This window comes from Leuresthes tenuis, unplaced genomic scaffold (assembly GCF_036924035.1).
Source record: "Leuresthes tenuis unplaced genomic scaffold, fLeuTen1.0.hap1 SCAF_18, whole genome shotgun sequence".
NCBI lineage: Eukaryota > Metazoa > Chordata > Actinopteri > Atheriniformes > Atherinopsidae > Leuresthes > Leuresthes tenuis.
In genome coordinates, this window is record NW_027325372.1 from 19190845 (window position 1) to 19210571 (window position 19727).

The 19727-nt window shown below is 43.7% G+C and overlaps 1 protein-coding gene across 2 annotated transcripts in view; it reads left to right on the forward strand.

The window, feature by feature from the left end:
* The first annotated feature begins 8561 nt into the window (after nt 1–8561).
* Nucleotides 8562–19727, forward strand: part of nhsl3 (NHS like 3) — a 35525-nt gene continuing 24359 nt past the window's right edge. For both annotated transcript variants that reach the window (XM_072371164.1, XM_072371165.1), the window contains exons 1-2: nt 8562–8835; nt 9460–9860. In XM_072371164.1, coding sequence (XP_072227265.1) covers nt 9629–9860 — 232 coding nt within the window. In that variant the 5' untranslated portion in view covers nt 8562–8835; nt 9460–9628. The remainder of the gene's footprint in view (nt 8836–9459; nt 9861–19727) is intronic.

Genomic DNA, 19727 nt, shown 5'->3' on the forward strand with positions numbered 1-19727 from the left:
GTGTTATCTCAAATATCTTGTTACAAAGCTAACTCCTGCTGTACAATCACTGATGGATTTAAACTATCCAAGATTAACATCTGGAAAATCCCTCCTCAGGGTGCATTTACTTAAAGCACCTTACTAAACAGACTTTAATTGGCGACAACACTCTTTAAGTCAATGATATGGTGATTCTGATTCAGTGTTTCCATGAAAAGGTTAGGTCCCTTGCGCTCAAGACAAGATGTAATGTTTATTTAATTCTTCCCTCTTGACCACTTCATCTCCGCAATTTGGCAAGTCTGGGCTTTGGCAAGGAGACGGTAATTTACATGACGTTATGCTCAACACATTAACGCTGTCATGATGCACACCCACACAGCCACTGGGATCTAGAACGCGGTTTTGAGACTCTCCCTCACGAACTCGCCATATCTTTAGCTCCTCTTGGACTCTTTTCTGTTCATTTCCTGTGTGGAGGATGAGGAGATCATCTGTGTGTGTGTGTGTGTGCGCGTAGGACAAGGAGTAAACCAAATATTTAAGGGGGTTGTGGTTGAGGACTTAATGTCCCACTGAGATAGGCCATATGCTGGACTTTCTTTTGGATTGCTCTGTTACTGTCTGCTCCAATCTGCAGTATTGTCCAAACCCAGCAGAACATCCTGTCAGTGTGTCCTCCTCCACCTTCTGTTTCTCTTCTCTTCCCACCCTTCAGCTGTCTTGCAGACAGCAGTGACTTATTGCTGAACTCATAAAGGTTTTTGTCTGTGTCACCAGTTTCCTTTATTGCAGAGATGTGAGACATTAAAGGTTGCTGAAGTTTATCTTGTTGTGATTTCTAAGCTCCGCTGACATTTGGAGCCGGCAGTTTCTTGGCTCGCATTCAGACTTTGGTGGAGGACCACCTGCGCACGTCATCATGCTGCGTCTCTTTCCCCAGAATCTGGTCTGGTGGATATAATCACTTCCTCTTCGTAACAGTTGTATATTTCAAAGCAAGCTGTTGGTATGGTCAGTTGTGTGCTGCGTGATTTTGAAACGAGTTAATGTCATAGCTGATGAATGAATGATGAACCTAGACAATCCACTCCAAATATTCTCTACTCACCTAGAGGGCAGTCACTCGGTTTGCCGTTCTGGTTCTATGTTTTCAGGAGAAAACAAGCACATCCTTTTACATTGCTAAAGTCATTACAAAATTTGAAATGAAGCAATCTTAGGCTCCTCCAGTGCATCGCCGTAAAGTTTCAGACTTGCCCTCAAAACATTCTGTGATCAGGTCGGGATTTATTCATGAAAGGACTTGTGTTTTCAAAAGTTATTTAAGACTAACACTGTTCTCAGTATGCAGTCTGTGGGAAGCAAATGATAAAGTGTGTCAGTGTTAAGTAACCAGGGTGTCAGATGACAATAAGAATCTTGGCAAAAAAACTTGTTGTGGCAGTCACCTGGTTACCCCCTGCCCTGTTTTAATATCATGGCCATTTTTATGACTTGTGAACAGATCAAAGATCTTATCTGTGGTGTGGTAGTAGGAGTATAGTTTGTGCTCCTTACTGCACGGAGAAGAAAAGTTAAATAAGTGTGCATGGACACCATTTTCAGTCTCAATCTACTATTTGATCAATTATGAACGGCCCTGACAACTATTTGTCGGGCTAGAGGAGAACGTGGGCCCTTCTGTGTTGCCCCAGGTGCGTCTTCTTTTACCTGTCCTCCGATTTCAAAGACTCGTCCAACTGATAGGTGGCTCATTCTCAAACCCTATCTTCACTTCTCTCGCTATGGTTTTTGTTGGTGTCGACTCTCTGTCGTTTCATGCATCATCCGGCGCTGTCTCACTACAACTAAGAGGCGCTTAATGACAGAGAGCTTATCTGGTGTTTACTTTGAGGAGAGTGTTTCTGTTACGTTATCGTCAGCCGCAGTCTTTTCGCTGTCATCAGGCACCAGCTGTCTGTACCAGTTTGCTTTTCGTGGTCTTCATGGATCACTGGAAAAAAAAGGAACTTTCAGTTTGTTTTTCCATTGTTCTGGATAAAGAATGTTTCCTTTATTTAAAGAGGACAGACATGCTTGTCTGTGCTTTTAAAAGGTAGAGTAACTAAAGCGGGTTCCTTGATTCCTTTGATTTGCTCATTCGTCTCTCTTTTGATCAAAGAAGCCGACTTATATTTGAAATGAAAATGCAGGAAACTCTCCAGGCGTTTTTGTGTGTGTTGGAAGCAGCCTTTGTTTCAAAGCATTGACAAAGAGCCCAGATTTTACTTTCTTTTTTTTTTTTTTCATGGTATTGTTACTGTCAAACTTCTGTGACGGTCATTTTCTTGAATGTATCACCTTTATGATGTTGCACAAGCACAACCGCTTCCCATGAAAAGACACTGCAGATGAAAACAGCTGATAAGGAGAGACAAGAAAGGCTGGAAGAGATGACATCACCTTTGTTTCAGTAGGTGTGGATCGTGCCGTGGCGTTCAGTCATGAAAGAGAGACCCTGAACGTTGTTGTTCGCGAGGCCTCTCAGTCTTTAGCCACCTCGGTCCACTCTGAAATATGTCAGCACCTGTTGTGTAGGCTGCAATTGGACTTTTTTTACAAAAAATCATGATCCCCGCCACCATCTGTGGGTTGACACTTTATTTTTTCCCCCCATACTCTAACTTTGGTGATCAAATTGCTGAAACATCCAACATCAGGGAAATCTCAACAACTGTGGGAAGAATTAAATCTGTCGTACTCATCTGTCTGACCTTTAGCGAGACATTTAGAAGCTATTGTCATCCTCGGCTGCCTTTAGGTCTGTTACTTGTCCCAAACTATGTTCCACTCATCTGTACTCAGACGAGACTCATCCAGCCGTCTCTCAATCCAAACACGTAAAGCTGAGATTTAAAGTTGTGCTATGAGTCATCGGCAGGCGTGGGTGTAAATACGAGCCCTTATGTCCACGTGCACGAGTGTGCTAACATCATGTTGAAGAGGCTGCAGTTTGCTGTCTTAAGATGGTAAATGTTGTGATGTAAATATCAGTTTGAAGCAGCACAGTAACTACTGTGACAGATCAAAAGTTCAGAAAACTGCCTCAGACTATGACCCCACAAAAAAGCTCTTTACCCACGAATTCAGAAATGGAGAGAATCGCTGCTCTGGTTTCAGCTCTCTTAATTGGATGTTGAGCGAGTGCCAGCCCTGGTTTTTGTTTTTTGTAGTGAAGAAGTGACAGAGGTCGCTCCAGGTTTCCTGACTGTGACGTCAGTGAGAGACCCCCCCAGGAGACAGAGAGAAAACAGGCAGTTGAACAGGGGAGAGGGAGGGATGAGGAAAGACAGAAACAGGGATAGTTGGATGGGGTTGCTGGAAAGCTGTGGCCTGTTTTTGTCCAGCCCCAAAGCAACCCAGCGGCGACCACACCCTTTCAGGAATTCCTGCTGCGAAAGGATTTCACCTCAAGTTTTTAAAGCAGCAGTAACAATTCCATGTTCAACCCAAAGCCTCCATTTTACAGAATGACATGTGTATGGGTCTATATTTTAGTTGATATTTTTCTTTGTCCTCTGAGGACTTTTCTAATGTTTTATTAACTTGCGAGTACATCATAAAATGCACAAGAAGAGGAGACCGTTAGTAAATGCCATATTCATCATGTATGGACCTTGGGGTCCAGGTTTAATCAGTTAAAACAGCAAAACTCTTATGGGTAAAAGAGAACAGCGGAACAATTGCAGACTCCGATCAAAGAAAAGGCAGAAAAAAGAAGAACGTCTGCATTTCCACCTTCATTTGTGCTTTAATTGCCAGCCAGATGGCTCTCACTACAGCCAGTGTGTTTTGGCTCAGACTCCGGCCGGATTCAAAGAAATATTTCACTGTCCGTTGTGAAAACAGTTTAACTCTGAACACCAGACACACGGGGCTTTGTGTGTTTGCTCTGACTTTTTTATTATTCCATCTTTCATTAAAAATGAAATGGTCATGCACCGCTGATAAATGTGTGGTTCCCTATATTTGATATATGTCTGCGTACATATGTGTGAAAGAAGGGTCAGGTGAAACTATGCAGGCCATATTTAACTCGTCCACTCAAAGGCAAACACTGATTGGCCCATAAAATGTGATGAACAGCTTAGAGGAAGCTGATGCATCACAGGCACATTGAAATTATAGCCCCCTCCTCCTCTGTATCAGACAGGAGGAAATCCCCCAAACAGTGACCTAGGATCTGCTCTTCAGTTCAGTGTCTTGCCTTTCTCGAAGCACTGCAGCTGATAAAACGTGCACTTTGTGGCAGCTCCAGAGCAGCAGCTGTCATCTCAATGACAAGGAAACGGTTCATGGGAATGAACAAATTACACCCTTGTTTTTAAAAATAAATGTGCTAAATTTAAGAGTGACGAATTCAAGGATAATTTGCAAACTAACAACTAGCCAGAAATGACCGTCCTTTAGCCCACGTGTTTCCGTCGCTAAATTGTTCCGCAAAGGCAGAATAAAGCGGAAAACACCTGGGCTTTCATTTCTCTCTCTGCTTTGTCTCACTGAAACCTGTCGACAGAGACACAACTCGACTGTATTTCTTCGGTTTTTACCCTTTTTGTCATGAAGAAAATGAAATCTCGCCCCTCTCTAACAACTTCATAAGCTGGTGTTTTGTGCCTGTTAAAGAGGCAGGTCAGAGGCATCGAGGACAGTGAGAAGCTGCTTTCATGAGGAAGGGCCACAACATGCCCGGACAGGAACAACCTGTGCAGTGGGGGTCAGAGAAATGCTTTTTACCTCCTCTGTCTTGTTTTCCCTCCCGTTTTCCCCACTCTTTAGCTGTTTGGTTTCATACAGTGGTGCTTGACGTTTTGTGAACACTTTTTAAGTTGTTGTGTAACTTTCTGTATTCATAAATATGGTGAAACATCATCGGACTTCTATCATTATGAATGTTACGTTATTTATCTTTGACACAGACATGTGAATACATACAGAGTGTTAGAGAAAAGCTTCGGCTCCGGGATGTTCGTGGGTTTTCTCACATAAACTCGTCACTTCAGGTTCTTCCTCAACATACCTGTTTGCTTAAGATTCAGCACTTCTGGCCCCTCTGACACGGCTTCTACAAACCCACGACTTAATTCTTCTTTTACCCCTATCTGGTGAAGTGATACGAGTGTTGTGAAGATCAGACTTAAGGGATGATCTTGTAGTCTGTAGTAAAGTAAAACAGGTCATCCGTGTGCACCTGATTGTCATCCTCTTTACTCATAACACCTGAATCTAACTTTACTTTCAAATGATCTGTCAGTCCCCAGTTTTCACAAACTTTTAGGTACCGTTTTGTTCATTCCTTTTCCCACACCCTGAGATCTCACTGCCATAAGTATCCTCTGTTCTGGTCACGCACAGTTAGCAGGTGAGACAAAGCTGTCTCTGTTACACAGAGGAATCCCCTCTGTGTGCTTCACAGCTGAAAATCAACCTGCAACCTCTCCCCATTCTTTAAAACTATTATTACATGCCACAATTCTCTTGCTGTCCTCATTTATTGTCCTGCCTTACCTCCTTTTCCACTCCTCCCATCCTCTCAGCTGGTGGATAAACATGGAAATGCACGTTAGATTAGTGCAAAAGAGACACACGCTCCTGGTTTTTGATGGACTTTCAGTGTTGTTTGGTTTTGTTTCAGAAACAAACAGAGGGAAGCGATCGCTGCAGAAACACGGCCTCTGCCGCAGGACAAAAGCAGGTCGGGAATGATAATGCCGGTCTGAGAGAGCCGGGCTTATCCCAACCGGCAGTATGGATTTCCTGCCCGCAGTCTCCTCTCGGTCACATCAAACACACACAGGTCACTCACTGAAAGTTCATATTGCTCTCATTACTGTGGTAGTTCCACCTGCTCATGGCTGTTTACGACACTAAGCTGTTTTAATGTCTCATTCTGGTATGCAAGAGGATAGACATTCTGGTATACAGACATTATGCTTTCAGATCACTATATTAATGGATCTGATAGGTTGAAAATTGAAAAAATTAATAGTTATGTATTGGTATTACTTTTCATTATCGATGCATGTTTCTTTTTATTTGTTGTATTGAGATTTGGTTTGAAAATATGCAACGTTTTACTCTTTGGTTTTGGGGCCGTTCTTTAAGCCAGTTTCTGCCAGATTAGACCATCTGTGGCCTCAACATTCTGAGGTTGATCCATGTCAGGATTATTTTAGTCTGTCATAAAGATCCACTTTTCATCCTTATAGTTAAAAAAAAGAAATGAAGGGGAGAAAATGGTCATGGGAATGTTTTTTTTTCTCCAAAAGTGATCTGATTGACACTATAAATCCATAAGTGTATGCCTCTATGTCTGTTTAAACTTAGTTATACTAGTTCTAAGCAGTAGTTGGGTTTTACCTGCATACAGCATTCTCGATCCTAACTGCTGCAGTAACACTGTAACATATGCCACAACATCACAGGTTTTGGCAAAACATTTTTCTGTAACCTCTTATGACATTAGATGCCCAGACCTATTCAGTGGCCCTATTGCCTTTATTCAGTTTTATGTATTCGGTTTCAATTTCATAACTGTGTCAAAGGTATTAATGTGCAATTGTTGTATGGCAGGAGGAAGGCTTTTTAGAAGATAAAGCCAGTTATTGTAGCTACGGAGTCAGGAAGGTTTGGTGATGAACTCCCCAGTTGGTTCATACTCTTGTGTTGGTTAATTATTTTGCACCTCATACAGCACACACACACACACATATTTGCAGGGAGACTCCATAGCTCCCATGCTGACATCCTGAGGATGACTGTTTTCTCTTGCATTGCCATGGGAACATTAAACATTTCAGCCTGTTAGGCGTGAGTGAACTAAACTATGACTCATCCTAACCCCTCCCAGCACACCAGCATACACATACAGTATGGACCGCTCCACCTATCAGTCTGTCTCGCTTACACGCGCACAAAAAAACAAGACAAAATCTTGTCTCACACCAACGTCATTAATCATCTCACAGTAATAACCGGCCAACAGATCTGATCTATGGGAGAAGTTGATTAACTTTTAATTAATTTAAATGGGAGCAGAAGGGAATCTGTCACTGGATGTAAAGGTAACACAATGGCCACGGCGCGTTGATCAAAGTCACTCTGATGATGTTTTTTCGAGACATAAAGCAAGAGGCTGCTGACTAACGCTGACAGTGTAAGATCAGCTCCAGGGATGTTGGCCTGTAGAATATGAGAAACATATGTCGTATGACTTTTCTTTTTTTTACCCTTTCTTTCTTTTTTGTCAGAGGCTGACTGACAGTGATATCCTTCGGTCGTGTGCCAGAAATAGCTCAGGAATCCCAGCAGACAGGTAATTTGGCTGCCTCGTCTCAGGAGTGGAACGAAGACAATGACCCATGGCTCGCTGGCTATATATGAAGCAGACACGGGGGAAAAAAACAAGTGCTTTATTAAAAGACTATATATATATCTGTTCTAACATATGCTAGTCGAGAGCAAAATGGAGAATTTAGTTGCAAATTGATTTCAGCCAAAAGAGCAAGTTGCATGATGTTGAGGAGACATTGATTTCATTCTATAGACCAGCTGCAAAACAGAAGAAAAATAGAGTAATAAGCAGGAGCTGCATTGTAAGATTTTTTATCTCACTTTATTGAAAACGAACAGTAATTCAACCTCTTCAACGATATTTCTGTTAGTTATGAAGTTTAGTCCTCAATTTTCAAGTCAATATTCAATAGTCTGTCAATATTCTTTGTCTTGATGAACTGGAATTATTAGATAACACCATGCTGTTCCACTGAATAGAATACACTACAACTTCAGTGAAGCTTGCTGTTGCTAATTAGTCACATTGTTGACTGTAGCCACTGGCTCGACTCAGTTGTTGCCCCCAGGCTGTGACACTTTCTCCTCCCCCTTTCCTCCAACTTCCCCTTTCTTACCCCAGAAGCTCTCATTCCTACCAGAAAAACCCACCCGCAACACAGCCACACATTTATATGAACTCCACCCGCTACTAATAAGTGACCCACCCACCGAGACCCACCACTGTCTTGTGCTTGTCTTGTACCCCACTGGAGAGCAGTTTTGATGCTACTGTCAGATTTCAGTTCTTGAGCACACCTGAACACGACTTGAAGGTAACCAGCCCCTTGTGACTCGCCCCACCTGCCGACCTAATTATGTGTGTGTGTCACATCTAACAAGGGGTGTTGGGTTTCCACCTGGTTACACAGAGTCAGGGGAGAGCCACCCCATCCTATCTGCAAAAAAGGAAATACATCTTGGCTGATCAGTAGTTTGCAAAAAAGAAAAAAACTGTTTCCTTTGTATTTCTGTAAAGTATTTCTGTCTTGTTCTTCGGACATAGAATCAACTATCTCCCGTTAAACTGATCCTAGGTGTGTATTTTTTCTTTTTTTCTTGCTGCTATGATGGATTATGACTTGAGAGTTCCCCTCCTGAGGGACCCTGAGTGTATGCACCTGATCCCTGGGAAAAGAGAAAATGCTAAAGAAGTCCAACTGCAGTACAAGAAATCACTAATGACCTGCGCAGCTCAGGAAAAGGACTCAACAATGAAGCTAAAATGCTAAGCCCCAGCTGTTTGGAATGTAAAGAGAAGCAGTCAGCGCTGGAGTGGTGTGGCTACGTCCAAACAGCAATGTAAGAGGGTGGAGGAGAGGCTGGCTCCCATGCAGAGGGAGGGACTGGGTGTTCAGAGAGCATGGAGCTTCATTTACTCTGCTAAACACACACACACACACACACATATGCCCTGCAAAGCTGTTCTCAGGCTGAGAGAAAAGAGGGGAGCAGAGGAGAGGACAGCACGCTCGCTGAGTAAGTTGTAAACGCTCATGTCTCGTCTAACTGTTTCCCAGCAAATTCTTTTGCTTTGTTTGCAGCATTGTGTAGAAGCAGATTGGGTGTCTGGCCCTCCGTGGGCTTTAGTCGCATGTCTTTAAAGAAATAAGCACGTTTAATCATTGCTAGTTTGATTGGATTGACTTTGCTTCTTTTCTCTGACTCATCCATACACACTTTTCTGCTAATGGGAGCCAAAGGCAGGCACACACGTACAGAACGTGGACACTGCAGAGCTCGAGCCCTCCACCCTGAAGCCACGATACACACAACAGTTGAAAATAGAAAAGTGGAGGGTGGGGGGGAGCAAAAGTGTGACTGGAAAACTGTATTAGTTCAATGTGGGAATGTTTTTAATATACTGTGTAAAGTCAAACTGATGTATTTTCTTGTTTCATCCTATTTCTCAACTCCATGTTGCCTGACCACTTTGACTTATTCGGTTGATCTGTAGTTTTCAGTTTATACTGCGTTTTTCTTTTTCTCCTCTTGATTTTCATGCCACGCAATTGTTCCACTGGCTTTCGTTCCCAGTCTATTTTTGTGTCTTTCCCTTTGTGCCCTCTTTCTCTCATCCTGCTGATCTCATTGTTATCCCAGGTGGTGACAGTCAGGAAAAACATAGATACTAAGAGAGGCCAAAGAGGGACAGAGAAATTCATCAAATCCTGGCGAGCGGCAAGGTTTTAGATCCCGTGGCGTGTTCCCACAGAAAGCACACTGTTGTGGGTAGAAGTACCGAGCCTCAGATTCCACGACCAGCCTCAGGATGTCCCGGAGGAGGTCTACAGGTGACCTGGTGCCCAGGGACATCACTGAGATCCTAGCCCGGGAGGCGAGGGCTCAGCGTGGGCAGAAGAAGCCAGGAAGCTCTCTGGGACAGGCCTTAAACTGGTTGAGGGGGAGTCGGAGGAAGAAGAGCATTGGCAATGGACTTAACCGTACTCTTAGTGGTGTGACAGATGCCAAACTTGGACTGCAGAACCATGACACTGCAAAAGGTGAGTGGGTTGTTGTGTCACCCTTGATGGTTTCAGTTCCTGCTGTTTAACTGATGCTTTACATCCCTAAAGAACACTGACTGAATGACGCATTTGCAAATCTAAGGGCTTTCAATCTCATTTCTCAATGAAAAGCTTAAGAATGAAATAGCAGCTGACCAGAAACAGTTTGAGTGTATTAGAATTGATCAGAACAGGAAGCTTTGGGTCCTTGAGTGAAATGCCATACGAAGCATTCAGAGTGTATTTTATTTTCAGTATGAATAAAAGGAAGAACATACTGAAACCTTAATCTAAATCAGTAATCTTCCATTGTATAACTTCAGTAATGCGCTTCGGGATTCTGTCTCCTCTCACTTCTACGAGGGAAAGTTTCGTTTCTCAGCTCACTGTTTTGGTTTTACGCAACTCTTATTGCTTCGCTCACTCTTCCTGCTCTCTGAGTAGCAACTGTTTTCAGGAAAATCCTCACACGACCTTCCCAAGGAGTGAGCTGAAGGGCCGTGGTGCTAACATCCGGTCCTGGGTGATGTGATCACAAGTGGACAGCTCCAAGTACACGTGTTCATACGTGTAGTTGAAATGGGTCCTCATGTGCGTCCTGAGCGACCACATACGATTGTTTCTCAGTTTCCCGCCCTGCACACAGTGAAACAGTTACAGCTGAGATATGAGAGGTGTAAAGAAGCATAAAATGAATTTAAAAGAAAAATAAAGCTTTTAACCCACCTGAATTCTGACAGCTTCAGCAGCTTTCTACACAACTTGACTGTGGGCACAATAAGTGGCTGCTTGCTTTAGGAAGGATTTTTGTGTCGTGACTCATGCAAAGAATTTTATGATACAGTGACCACGTCGGGTGCAATAATTGCCAATAAGGTTTCAAACAGACAGTACAAAACTGAGGCAACTCACCCATGAAGCATCTTAGTAAGCTACCGATGGCCCCAGCAGTCCAGTTCTGTAAAAAAAATGTTTGCCTCTAAAAATAGTTTCTTCATAACATTCCCACAGATTACTGTCTAATCATTTTAAATGAGCCAGAAGCTTTAACTCCCTTTTTACAGATTGTAGTTTTTCTTGAAAACGGAGGAGTGGGAAACATTCTCGTGGCTGCTCCGCTGCTGTTTACTGGACCACCTCTGAATGTGGCCTGAGCAGTCCAGTCTGACTGCATCCTAAAGCCACCCTGAGTGCGTTCGGCCCTGTCTTTAGCGCTGTCCACCTGTGACTGAATCACCCAGGATGCAAGCTATTAAAGTCAGTTTGTATCGTTTCTTTCCTTCCCCTCAAGTGGCAAAAAAGTCACTCAGTGCATTTTGCAAGAGAGAAAACACTTAAGAGGACATACTTGCACAAAATTTCTCCATTTTAAAACCAGGAAATGTCCAACTGCAGAGGTTAATGTTGCTTCTTACTGCACTCGTTAGTGATTAGATAGAAGAGAGTAAAAGAATATTCTCTCTTTAATTAAAGTTCTGTAACAGCTTGTCATTGATGTCCTCCATCAAAGTTTAGGGTTAGTTGAGCATCAGCCTTTTTTTTAAGCCTCTTCTTGTTTGTTTGGTAACTTTGCGGTGGAATTTTGTCTTTTTTTTTCACCACCGAATATGTGTGGATGACGTGTTTCTGTGGGATCTGTTGAATTCTGGATTAAGATGGAAAGTTAAGAGAGCTTTATTCATTGTCAGGACATCAGTCTGTACATCTGTAACTTGGCAAAAGTGACTCACACAGACACATTGGCACAGCCGTCTAATCCCCTTTTCTGTTTACTGATGCGTTTGCTTGGTCGGCAGCACAGAGATTACCCACAGTCCCCATTTCCTGTTTTTGTTTCACCTCTAAACCCATCCCTCTCTCCTATGTCACTGTGTGTGCGTGTGTGTGTGTGTGTGTGATTACTGCTGTAACTCTTGACAACCCAGATTTACCTCTGACTGTTTTGGTCAGTCCCATTTTTTTCTCTTACTCGTTTCACCTAGAGGGGACTTCCAGGACGCGTTAGTATGCCTAACATACTAGTAAGAGACAGCGACTCCATCCGAAACCAAACGCTAACCAGCAGTCTTGCTAATAATTCCCCAGCAGAGGATGTGGTCAACGGCTGATGTGTGGGAACCATGTTTTTTTTGGCATTTTTTGTCAGTGAGTTTTTCCATTTTAAGACTTAAAATCTCCACTGTGAAGCAAAGATTTAAGAGCCCCCAGCTTGGCCAGGAGCTGCAGCTATAAAAAGAAAGATTGGGACGAAATATAGATGAGCTGTTCACTGGTGTCCTGTAATCTTTGTTTTACAGCATTATTTTTGGTTGTGGTAATAGCAAGCTTCTACTTTTTTGTTCTTTTATTTTTGACTCAGTTTGTCGACTTGTGTGGACTGATACCATTTAAATGTATCTAGAGGTTGTTGCCAGCAACACACGAGGAATGTTACATCACACTTCCTTTAAATGGCATGGTGTCAGTGTCCATTCTGACTGTCTGATTCTCCTCTTCTTGCTGCTCCATACATTTTCAATAGGAGGTAGAAATGGGCTACAGGCAGGCCAGGCAAGCACACACACACTCTGTCTGTGAAGCTCTGCAGTTTGTCACTGCGCTGCTGAGAAAATATTGTTTGTCCCAAGAAAAGATTTTGCCTTGATGGCAGCACATGTCTCTCCAAAATCATTATATGCACCTCTGCATCAATGATGCCTTCGCACAAATACAAGTCATGTAATGTCCAAAAGCAGCTGGACGACGGGCTCATCTGACCAAAGCACAGCACAAAGTGAGATGAGCCTTGGGTCACAGAACTCGACTGTGTTTCTGCACACAGTTGATATACAGCAGGTCTTCCTTGTTGCATAATACAGTGTCAGGTTACAGTTCTGGATGCAGCAGAAGACCGGGATGAGTTGCAAAGGTTTTGTAAAGTGCACTTGGGCTCATGCAGCTGCATGATTGTTTTTTAATGCACTGCTGCCTCAAGGACTCGAATGTCACATTGTCACATGCATCCAGATGTGGTTTCTGTCCTTGGCTTTTTTTGCAATGAGATTTCCCCAAAATCAGACTCTTTCCACAATATTATGCTATTATACTGTAGATGTTAGAAGATCAAAGTTTTTTATGAAATTTTGCATTGAGGATTTTCTTTCTTCCTTTTCGCCCTCAATATTTAATTTATTCATCCATCCATCCATTTTCTATACCCCCTTAATCCATTGGTCAGGTCGCGGGGGGGGCTGGAGCCTATCCCAGCGGTCATCGGGCGAGGTACACCCTGGACAGGTCGCCAGTCCATCACAGGGCCACACAGACGAGACAAACAACCACACACGCTCACACTCACTCCTAAGGACAATTTTAGAGTCACCAATTAACCTAACATGCATGTTTTTGGATGGTGGGAGGAAGCCAGAATACCTGGAGAGAACCCATGCATACATGGGGAGAACAAGCAAACTCCACACAGAAAGGCCCCAGGTGGGGATCCAACCTGGAACCATTCATCCATTACTGTTATTTCTTTTAACTGACTGAAGGATTCTCTGACCGAGTTTGGCACAAAGTAGTGAGCCACGAGCGACCGAGTGTTGGCTTCTTATATACCCAATCCTGACATTCTCACCTCAAGCTGTCACTTACTCTGCAAACTTTTCTGTCTTTCTTCAGAGTTTCTTTGGAAATGGAAGGCGTACTTAGATTTTAAAACAATCAGCTACTTGGAAATAGTCAGTAAATCTATTTCACCTTTAAATCCATAACATTAGAATCAAGGGTTCCAGATTACAGGCTTAAGCGTGTCATCTCCTAAGGGAATCTTTTTTAATCTTCTTACATCTATGCTGTTGAAGTATGTGCTATTGTCTGAAAAGCTAAAAAAGGCTCTCCAAATCTTTTAAAGATAAGTCAGTCACTGCAAAGAAAATCTTCTACAAGTTGCATTGCATTGAAATAACTGCTAAATTATCCAGAATGGGCTGCCTCTGCAAGATCAAGAGCAAACTGATGTCAAAATAAGTCTCCAAGAAACCCCCACCCAAATATCCCCCTTTGTGTTCACGTACTGCGTCTACAATCAGAAGGAAATCGCACACATTTGACCTGCCTGAGTGATGTGGCGCAGGCCTTTTGGACTGAAGTGTTCTGGAAGGACAGACGTTAGACACAGCTGTTTGGCCACATTAAGACATGTTTTTTTCAGACCAAAGCAGTCTTTTCAGGAGAAAAACAAAGCGATACAAACTGTGAAGCACGGCAGTGGCAGGGTTATGGTTCGGGGTTGCTTCACTGCTTCGGGAGCTGAAAATACATCAGTTTCGGCACAGACATCGAGATGCTTATGAGCAGCATTTAAACGTTCCACAGCAATAAGACTTGTTGCTTTAAATGCTGCCAAAATTACAACCGGTGCAATCCTGCCACCTTGGTATGTCACCACTACTACATATTTGATATTTTTTGATCTTTGTTAAGGTGATTGAGCTGAAGAAGAGTCAGAGAGAAAAGAGACAGACTGAATCTTACCAGCTGCCACATCCCAGAATCAAGCTGCATTACAGCACCTTGGAGTTCACATCTGCCACTAAGCGTAAGTCCGGCTTCTCTGCTGCATTAAAGGCCTGAGAAGTATGAGCCCATGAGCCTCTGCTGATGCAATATTGAGGGCAATTTTGTTTTGAATTGAAGTAAGCAACTGGAAATTGCTCATACAGTAGAGCCTTTGTGACTAACACGTGAAGTCACAGATAACATGGCTGGTTCTAGTGTTTATCATAAAGTGGATGTGTAATTTGAAAAAAAAGAAAAAGAAAGTCAGATGCTATCTCATTTGATGAACGCAATCAGCCTTTGCCACCTTCCTATCCGCATTGCATGCTTTCCCTCTCCATCAAAATGTTTGCCTGCGTGGCTCAGAGTTTCCACGCAGGTGCCCCCACTCTCCCGTCAGCTCCTGTCAACCCAAAAATGCCGCCAACTGTTTCCATTAGGTGCGCTTGCTTTTTTACATGACTGCACGTGTTTTGGTAAGAACAAGACACAGACTGAGCGGCTGCGCCCCGCTGCTTCTTTGTGGTAAAACTGAACATCTTTATGATAGGTAACTCTCTCAGCTTTGCTACTCCGTGATCCAGAGCTCTGGCCGTCGGTTAAATTTCAGAGACTCTTCTCCTATTGCTAAAAAAAAAGAAACACTCTTTGATGTGCTGAATTCCTTGGAGCCGTGCATCAGAGCAGTTTGTGTGCATGTGTGTGCGCGCGCGCCAAGGTCTGCTGGTCTTGTTGGTTGCCAGATTGGTCCTGGAGTTATGCGATGTAGGGGAGAGATTACAACGAATCACAAAGCCCCATTCAGCCTAAAGAAGACTCTTAGGGAACAGTCTCTCAAGGCTTTTTTAATTAGAGCGACTTCTCAGAAAACTCACACACGTCTCTTTTTCATAGATTTTTGTATTCATCGCAGCGTGTCGCTGCTTTTGACTCACACCTCAGCTTGCTTCACGCCCTGCGCTCAGCACCACTGCGGGTGTGTTGCTCTCTGCTGCTTCTTACTGTGTAGTCAGTGTGTGTTCATAGCGATGTGTGGATATCTTGCAGCGCTGTGTGTGAGGGCGTGTGACCGGGTTGCTACCCTGTATCAGGGGGGAATATCTGTGTTTGTGTGTCAGCTGCATATTGCTGAGCTTAGGGCGGCGCCAACGGTCATTACATCACCTCCACACACCAACACACATGAGGGCTTACGGAGGCACCCGCAACTACCTGCTTTGTCCCGCTCAGCCCATCTTTGGCTGCTGTTTGAGCGGTGAGGTCATTTTGCGCAATCCCTCGGATTCCATGTGTGTCTCCATGTGTGCAGCCATTGTTTTCTGCATGCGCGTGTGTGACTGCGTCAGTGTGACAGCGCTTTTAACTGTGTCACACACGCAGGCCTCGTAAGTGTGCTTGCAATGGATCCCTTTCTTTGCTGGAGTTCCTTTAAATGCACGGGTTTGTCCATGTGTGTGACAGCCACATCACAGTCAGGGTGTGTAGACTCACAAACTCTAATGTAGATTACAGACCTGGCAGAGTTACTGTGGAGCAAACATCTCATTACATAAAAAGTATTGTATACAGCTTTAGCTTTATTACAGGCCACAACTCAGCAGTTTAATGCAGTTTGACAGGATAGAGGCGGAGAGTGGAGTGCATGCCGATAGGGAGGAGTGTGAAAGTTTAATGCATCCTCACTCTGTCCCCTGCGTTCACCGCACAGGCACACGCACACACGGACGAGTGAGGTAATTTTACCTGGGTAAGCAGACACCGCCAGCCCTCATCCATCACCGCGGACCTAAAGCTACGTCGGAGAGGTAAACGTCTCCCAGGCAACGGCATTGTGAGGGGCGCACTGCTGCAGCAGCAATACTGCGAGGCAACAATAGCGTCCGGCTGTGACGTCTGGAGTAAAGCGTTAATTGTCTCTCGGGTCACGTTTAATGTGGGGGCCCAAAGTGTGGTAAGAGTGACACGATGAGACGTGCTGCAGCGGTGCAGAGGGGTAACGTGAAGCTCACCTTCATGGGTGATACGGCCCAAATAAGCCACACTTGTCCTTATCACCATTTTTTAGCTTATTTAAGTCATTTTAAATCTATTTTTTCCTGAGAAACATATATTTATGTGCATGCCTCTTGTACAACCCACCCAAATACACGCGTGTACCTTAGGAGAGGTCACTAAAATCTCTTGTCATCATCCTCCAGCTTTGTTTTGCAGAGGTGCTGTTTATGGCATTAAAGGTATTGGGTTGTTTCATGGGATGTCCTGTGTTTGATGTGGCGGGGGAAGCAGCTGGAAGAGATCAGCATAGGACTGGGGTAGTGGGAGTCTGTATACACAGAGAACCACAACAAGTTTACCCCTCAGGACTGCATGTGTAAGTTTGTGTGTGTGTGTGTGGTTCCTGTTATATAATGTGTTGCAATAGATTCACCTGTTGAGCACCGTTTACTCATCCAGCTGCTGTTTGTTTTTTTTTTCCCTACACGGAGAAGAACAGACTGCACAATGACAAAGCCACCCAGGAATTCAGTCAGTCTTGAGTAAAGCGACACTCACAGCCATATATGTTCTGATTATCTGTGATCTGTAAAAGTGAGTTAGAGCACCAAACGGTGTTATTTTATCTTATTCTTGTTTCTTGTCGGAGCTTTTTGTGACTTTAAAAACTCCTAAAAGGTTTATATTTAGCTGGAAATGAAAGCAGCAGCAGTTCAGAGTTGTAGATAAAGATGTACATAAAACTGGCACCACCTTTCTCCACCCTTGCTGGTCATGCAGTAGCATACAACTGTCTCGTAAGTTTTTTTTTGGGCCACACCCGATTAGAATTAGATGGCAGTCACCACTTTCGTTGCTGCTGAAGCTTATGACACATGCTTATGTTTGTGCACTTTCTCCTCCTAAAGATTAGATTGAAATACTTTGAACTGAGATAAAACTCTTATATGGACTGGCGGCCTGTCCAGGGTGTACCCCGCCCCTCACCCAATGACAGCTTGGATAGGACCCAGCCCCCCCCCAGAGAGAAGTCTGTCACCTAATGTTGGAGTGACATGAAATGGGCCGAACTTGAAAGTGTCCAAATCCCACTGAGCCACATGTCAAAATGAGATGTTACCACCTTGTAATTGGAGCCACGTATACATGAATGGAACATAAAAAAAAGGCCCTTGCTACCGAGAGCAACTAGCATCAGGGGAAGACCAGGGCCCTCTGCTATTTCAATGTAGCATTACTGTAAGTAAGTGGAGCTCTGCGGATGGGCTGACAGTTAGGTCAATATTGATTCTTTTTGTCTTCTTAGAAAAAACAGATCTATTTTCGCACCGGAAGGTGAAATTAGGCTTAATTAAGATGTTTAACTGTATTTATAAAATCTTGTCTTGCTGCGAACAGCGGACCAGACTGCTGCTTGTCCTTCATCGGCGGAGTAGGTTAAGTTTGAGATGCAAAAATTGGGAGGCTTAGTCAGTTATGTTGCTGGTTTGAAGCTGTGTGACCACTGGATCATTTTGTTCTTCAACCTGTGTTTTAGTTACTTCAACTACCAGAGGACAGAACCAGGACTGAACTCCTCTAACACTTTAACACACTGAACTAAGTTCAGGGGAAAAAGTATGGGTTGGCGTCCTGAAGTAATCTTACTGTGACAGCCAGAAATGATCTTTGCTCTTCGGAACAAAGTGCATGTAAAATCTTGTCACAGCAGTTTGGAGAAGAACTCTTCATCCTGGTAACCAGGTGAGTAGAGGAGAGGTTTGTTGCTTTAGGTTTTCCATAGTTTTAACACTTACTTTTTTGCGTGTAGGGCTTGTATGGTGATAGCTAAACCTTGCCACAAGATGGGAGCGCTGGGCTGATTTATATTGAACTAAAAAGCCTCAAACCAAGATCACAGATTGCAGGACGATGCATGCTGACTGTCAGTCTTTTCATTTCTAACTTCTGTTTTGTTTTTTTAACAAATCCCCTATTTTCGGACCCCAGCTCACTCCTCTCCACACTCCATCACCCAGTCAAATAAGACTACAAACTCAAACATTTAGAAAGGTGGTCCTCAAGACCCTTGCAATGATCACCCTGGCAACCACTTTCCCTGACAACTATCCCCTGACAACGGCATTCCTCTACACCGCTGCCCTTTCATGTACACATGCACTGTTGTTCGCCTTTTAGCTCCCCACACTTGTCATATTCTAAAATCTCATGACAGTGACACAGACTTTGATCGCTCTCACATTTAAATGGATCTAGGGCATGTTTGGCATCATGTTTTGCAGCTCATATGTGAAGGCAGAGTACAGAGCAGTCGGTGCACACACAGACACTCTTAAGTGCACTCTTTCAGCTCTATGACGGATGAGATAGGAGCACCATACCAGCACAAATGTACTGGGTGCGGTTCTGTTGGGGCTACATTAGGAGGATTTCTGAGTGCATCATTACAGATCATTTTACACTGCGATAGGAGTATTGAGTGATATCCTACAGACACATATATTCCTTTCTTCTTCTCTAATGCAAATGCATTTTAGCCCGCATTTGGTAAGCAATTATATTTCATAATTGGAAAGTCCCAGCAAGTCCTGCTGCTCAAATCGATCCCTCCTCAAGGGAAAGGAGGGATTGTAAATTCTTTGCAGCTTTCTCCTTACGACCCCCCCACCTCATCCCCTCCTGAAACAGTAAATCTGCTTTTTATCGGAGGCTTTTTATCTCTCAGCAGTTCTCTGCACATCCCAGGAGCAGGGAAACATAAATGTAGAGGAAACGTGGAAAGAGTGACCACGATGATAAGCGTTTGGTTTAATTTTCTTGCTCCTCATCGCCCCTCTCCCTCTCTCCTCTTCTTTTTCTTTCCTATGAGGAATCTCAGTTTCACGTGATGTCAGCAGCGTCCTTTGTGCGGATGGTGTCATATCATCTCTTACCTTCCATAAGCCTCCCTCTGACCTCGCTCACGATGACTATCGATCCACAGGCTCTGCCTTTAGAACGACAGCCATAGAGGGATAAAAGGTTGTGGCATCATGATCCCAGTATTTAGGGGCAAATGTGTTTGCTGCTAGATTTTTTTGACAAAAAACTGACAGAAAACACTGATATGTTGGGTCTTTGCTGATTCTTTAGTGCTCCCGATCATCTTTCCTTCTGTATTTCCTCCAGCGTAGTTGGAATATTCTCATCTTAAAACCAGCTTTGATGTGTGCGACCCGTTGGCTGGCACAGATTCTGCTCTTTCAGATTCCGTCTTTATCGTACGTGTGCTTCAGGAATTTCAGAAGACAAAAGAGTGGCGCCCGTCACGATCAGCTGAATAATTAAGCC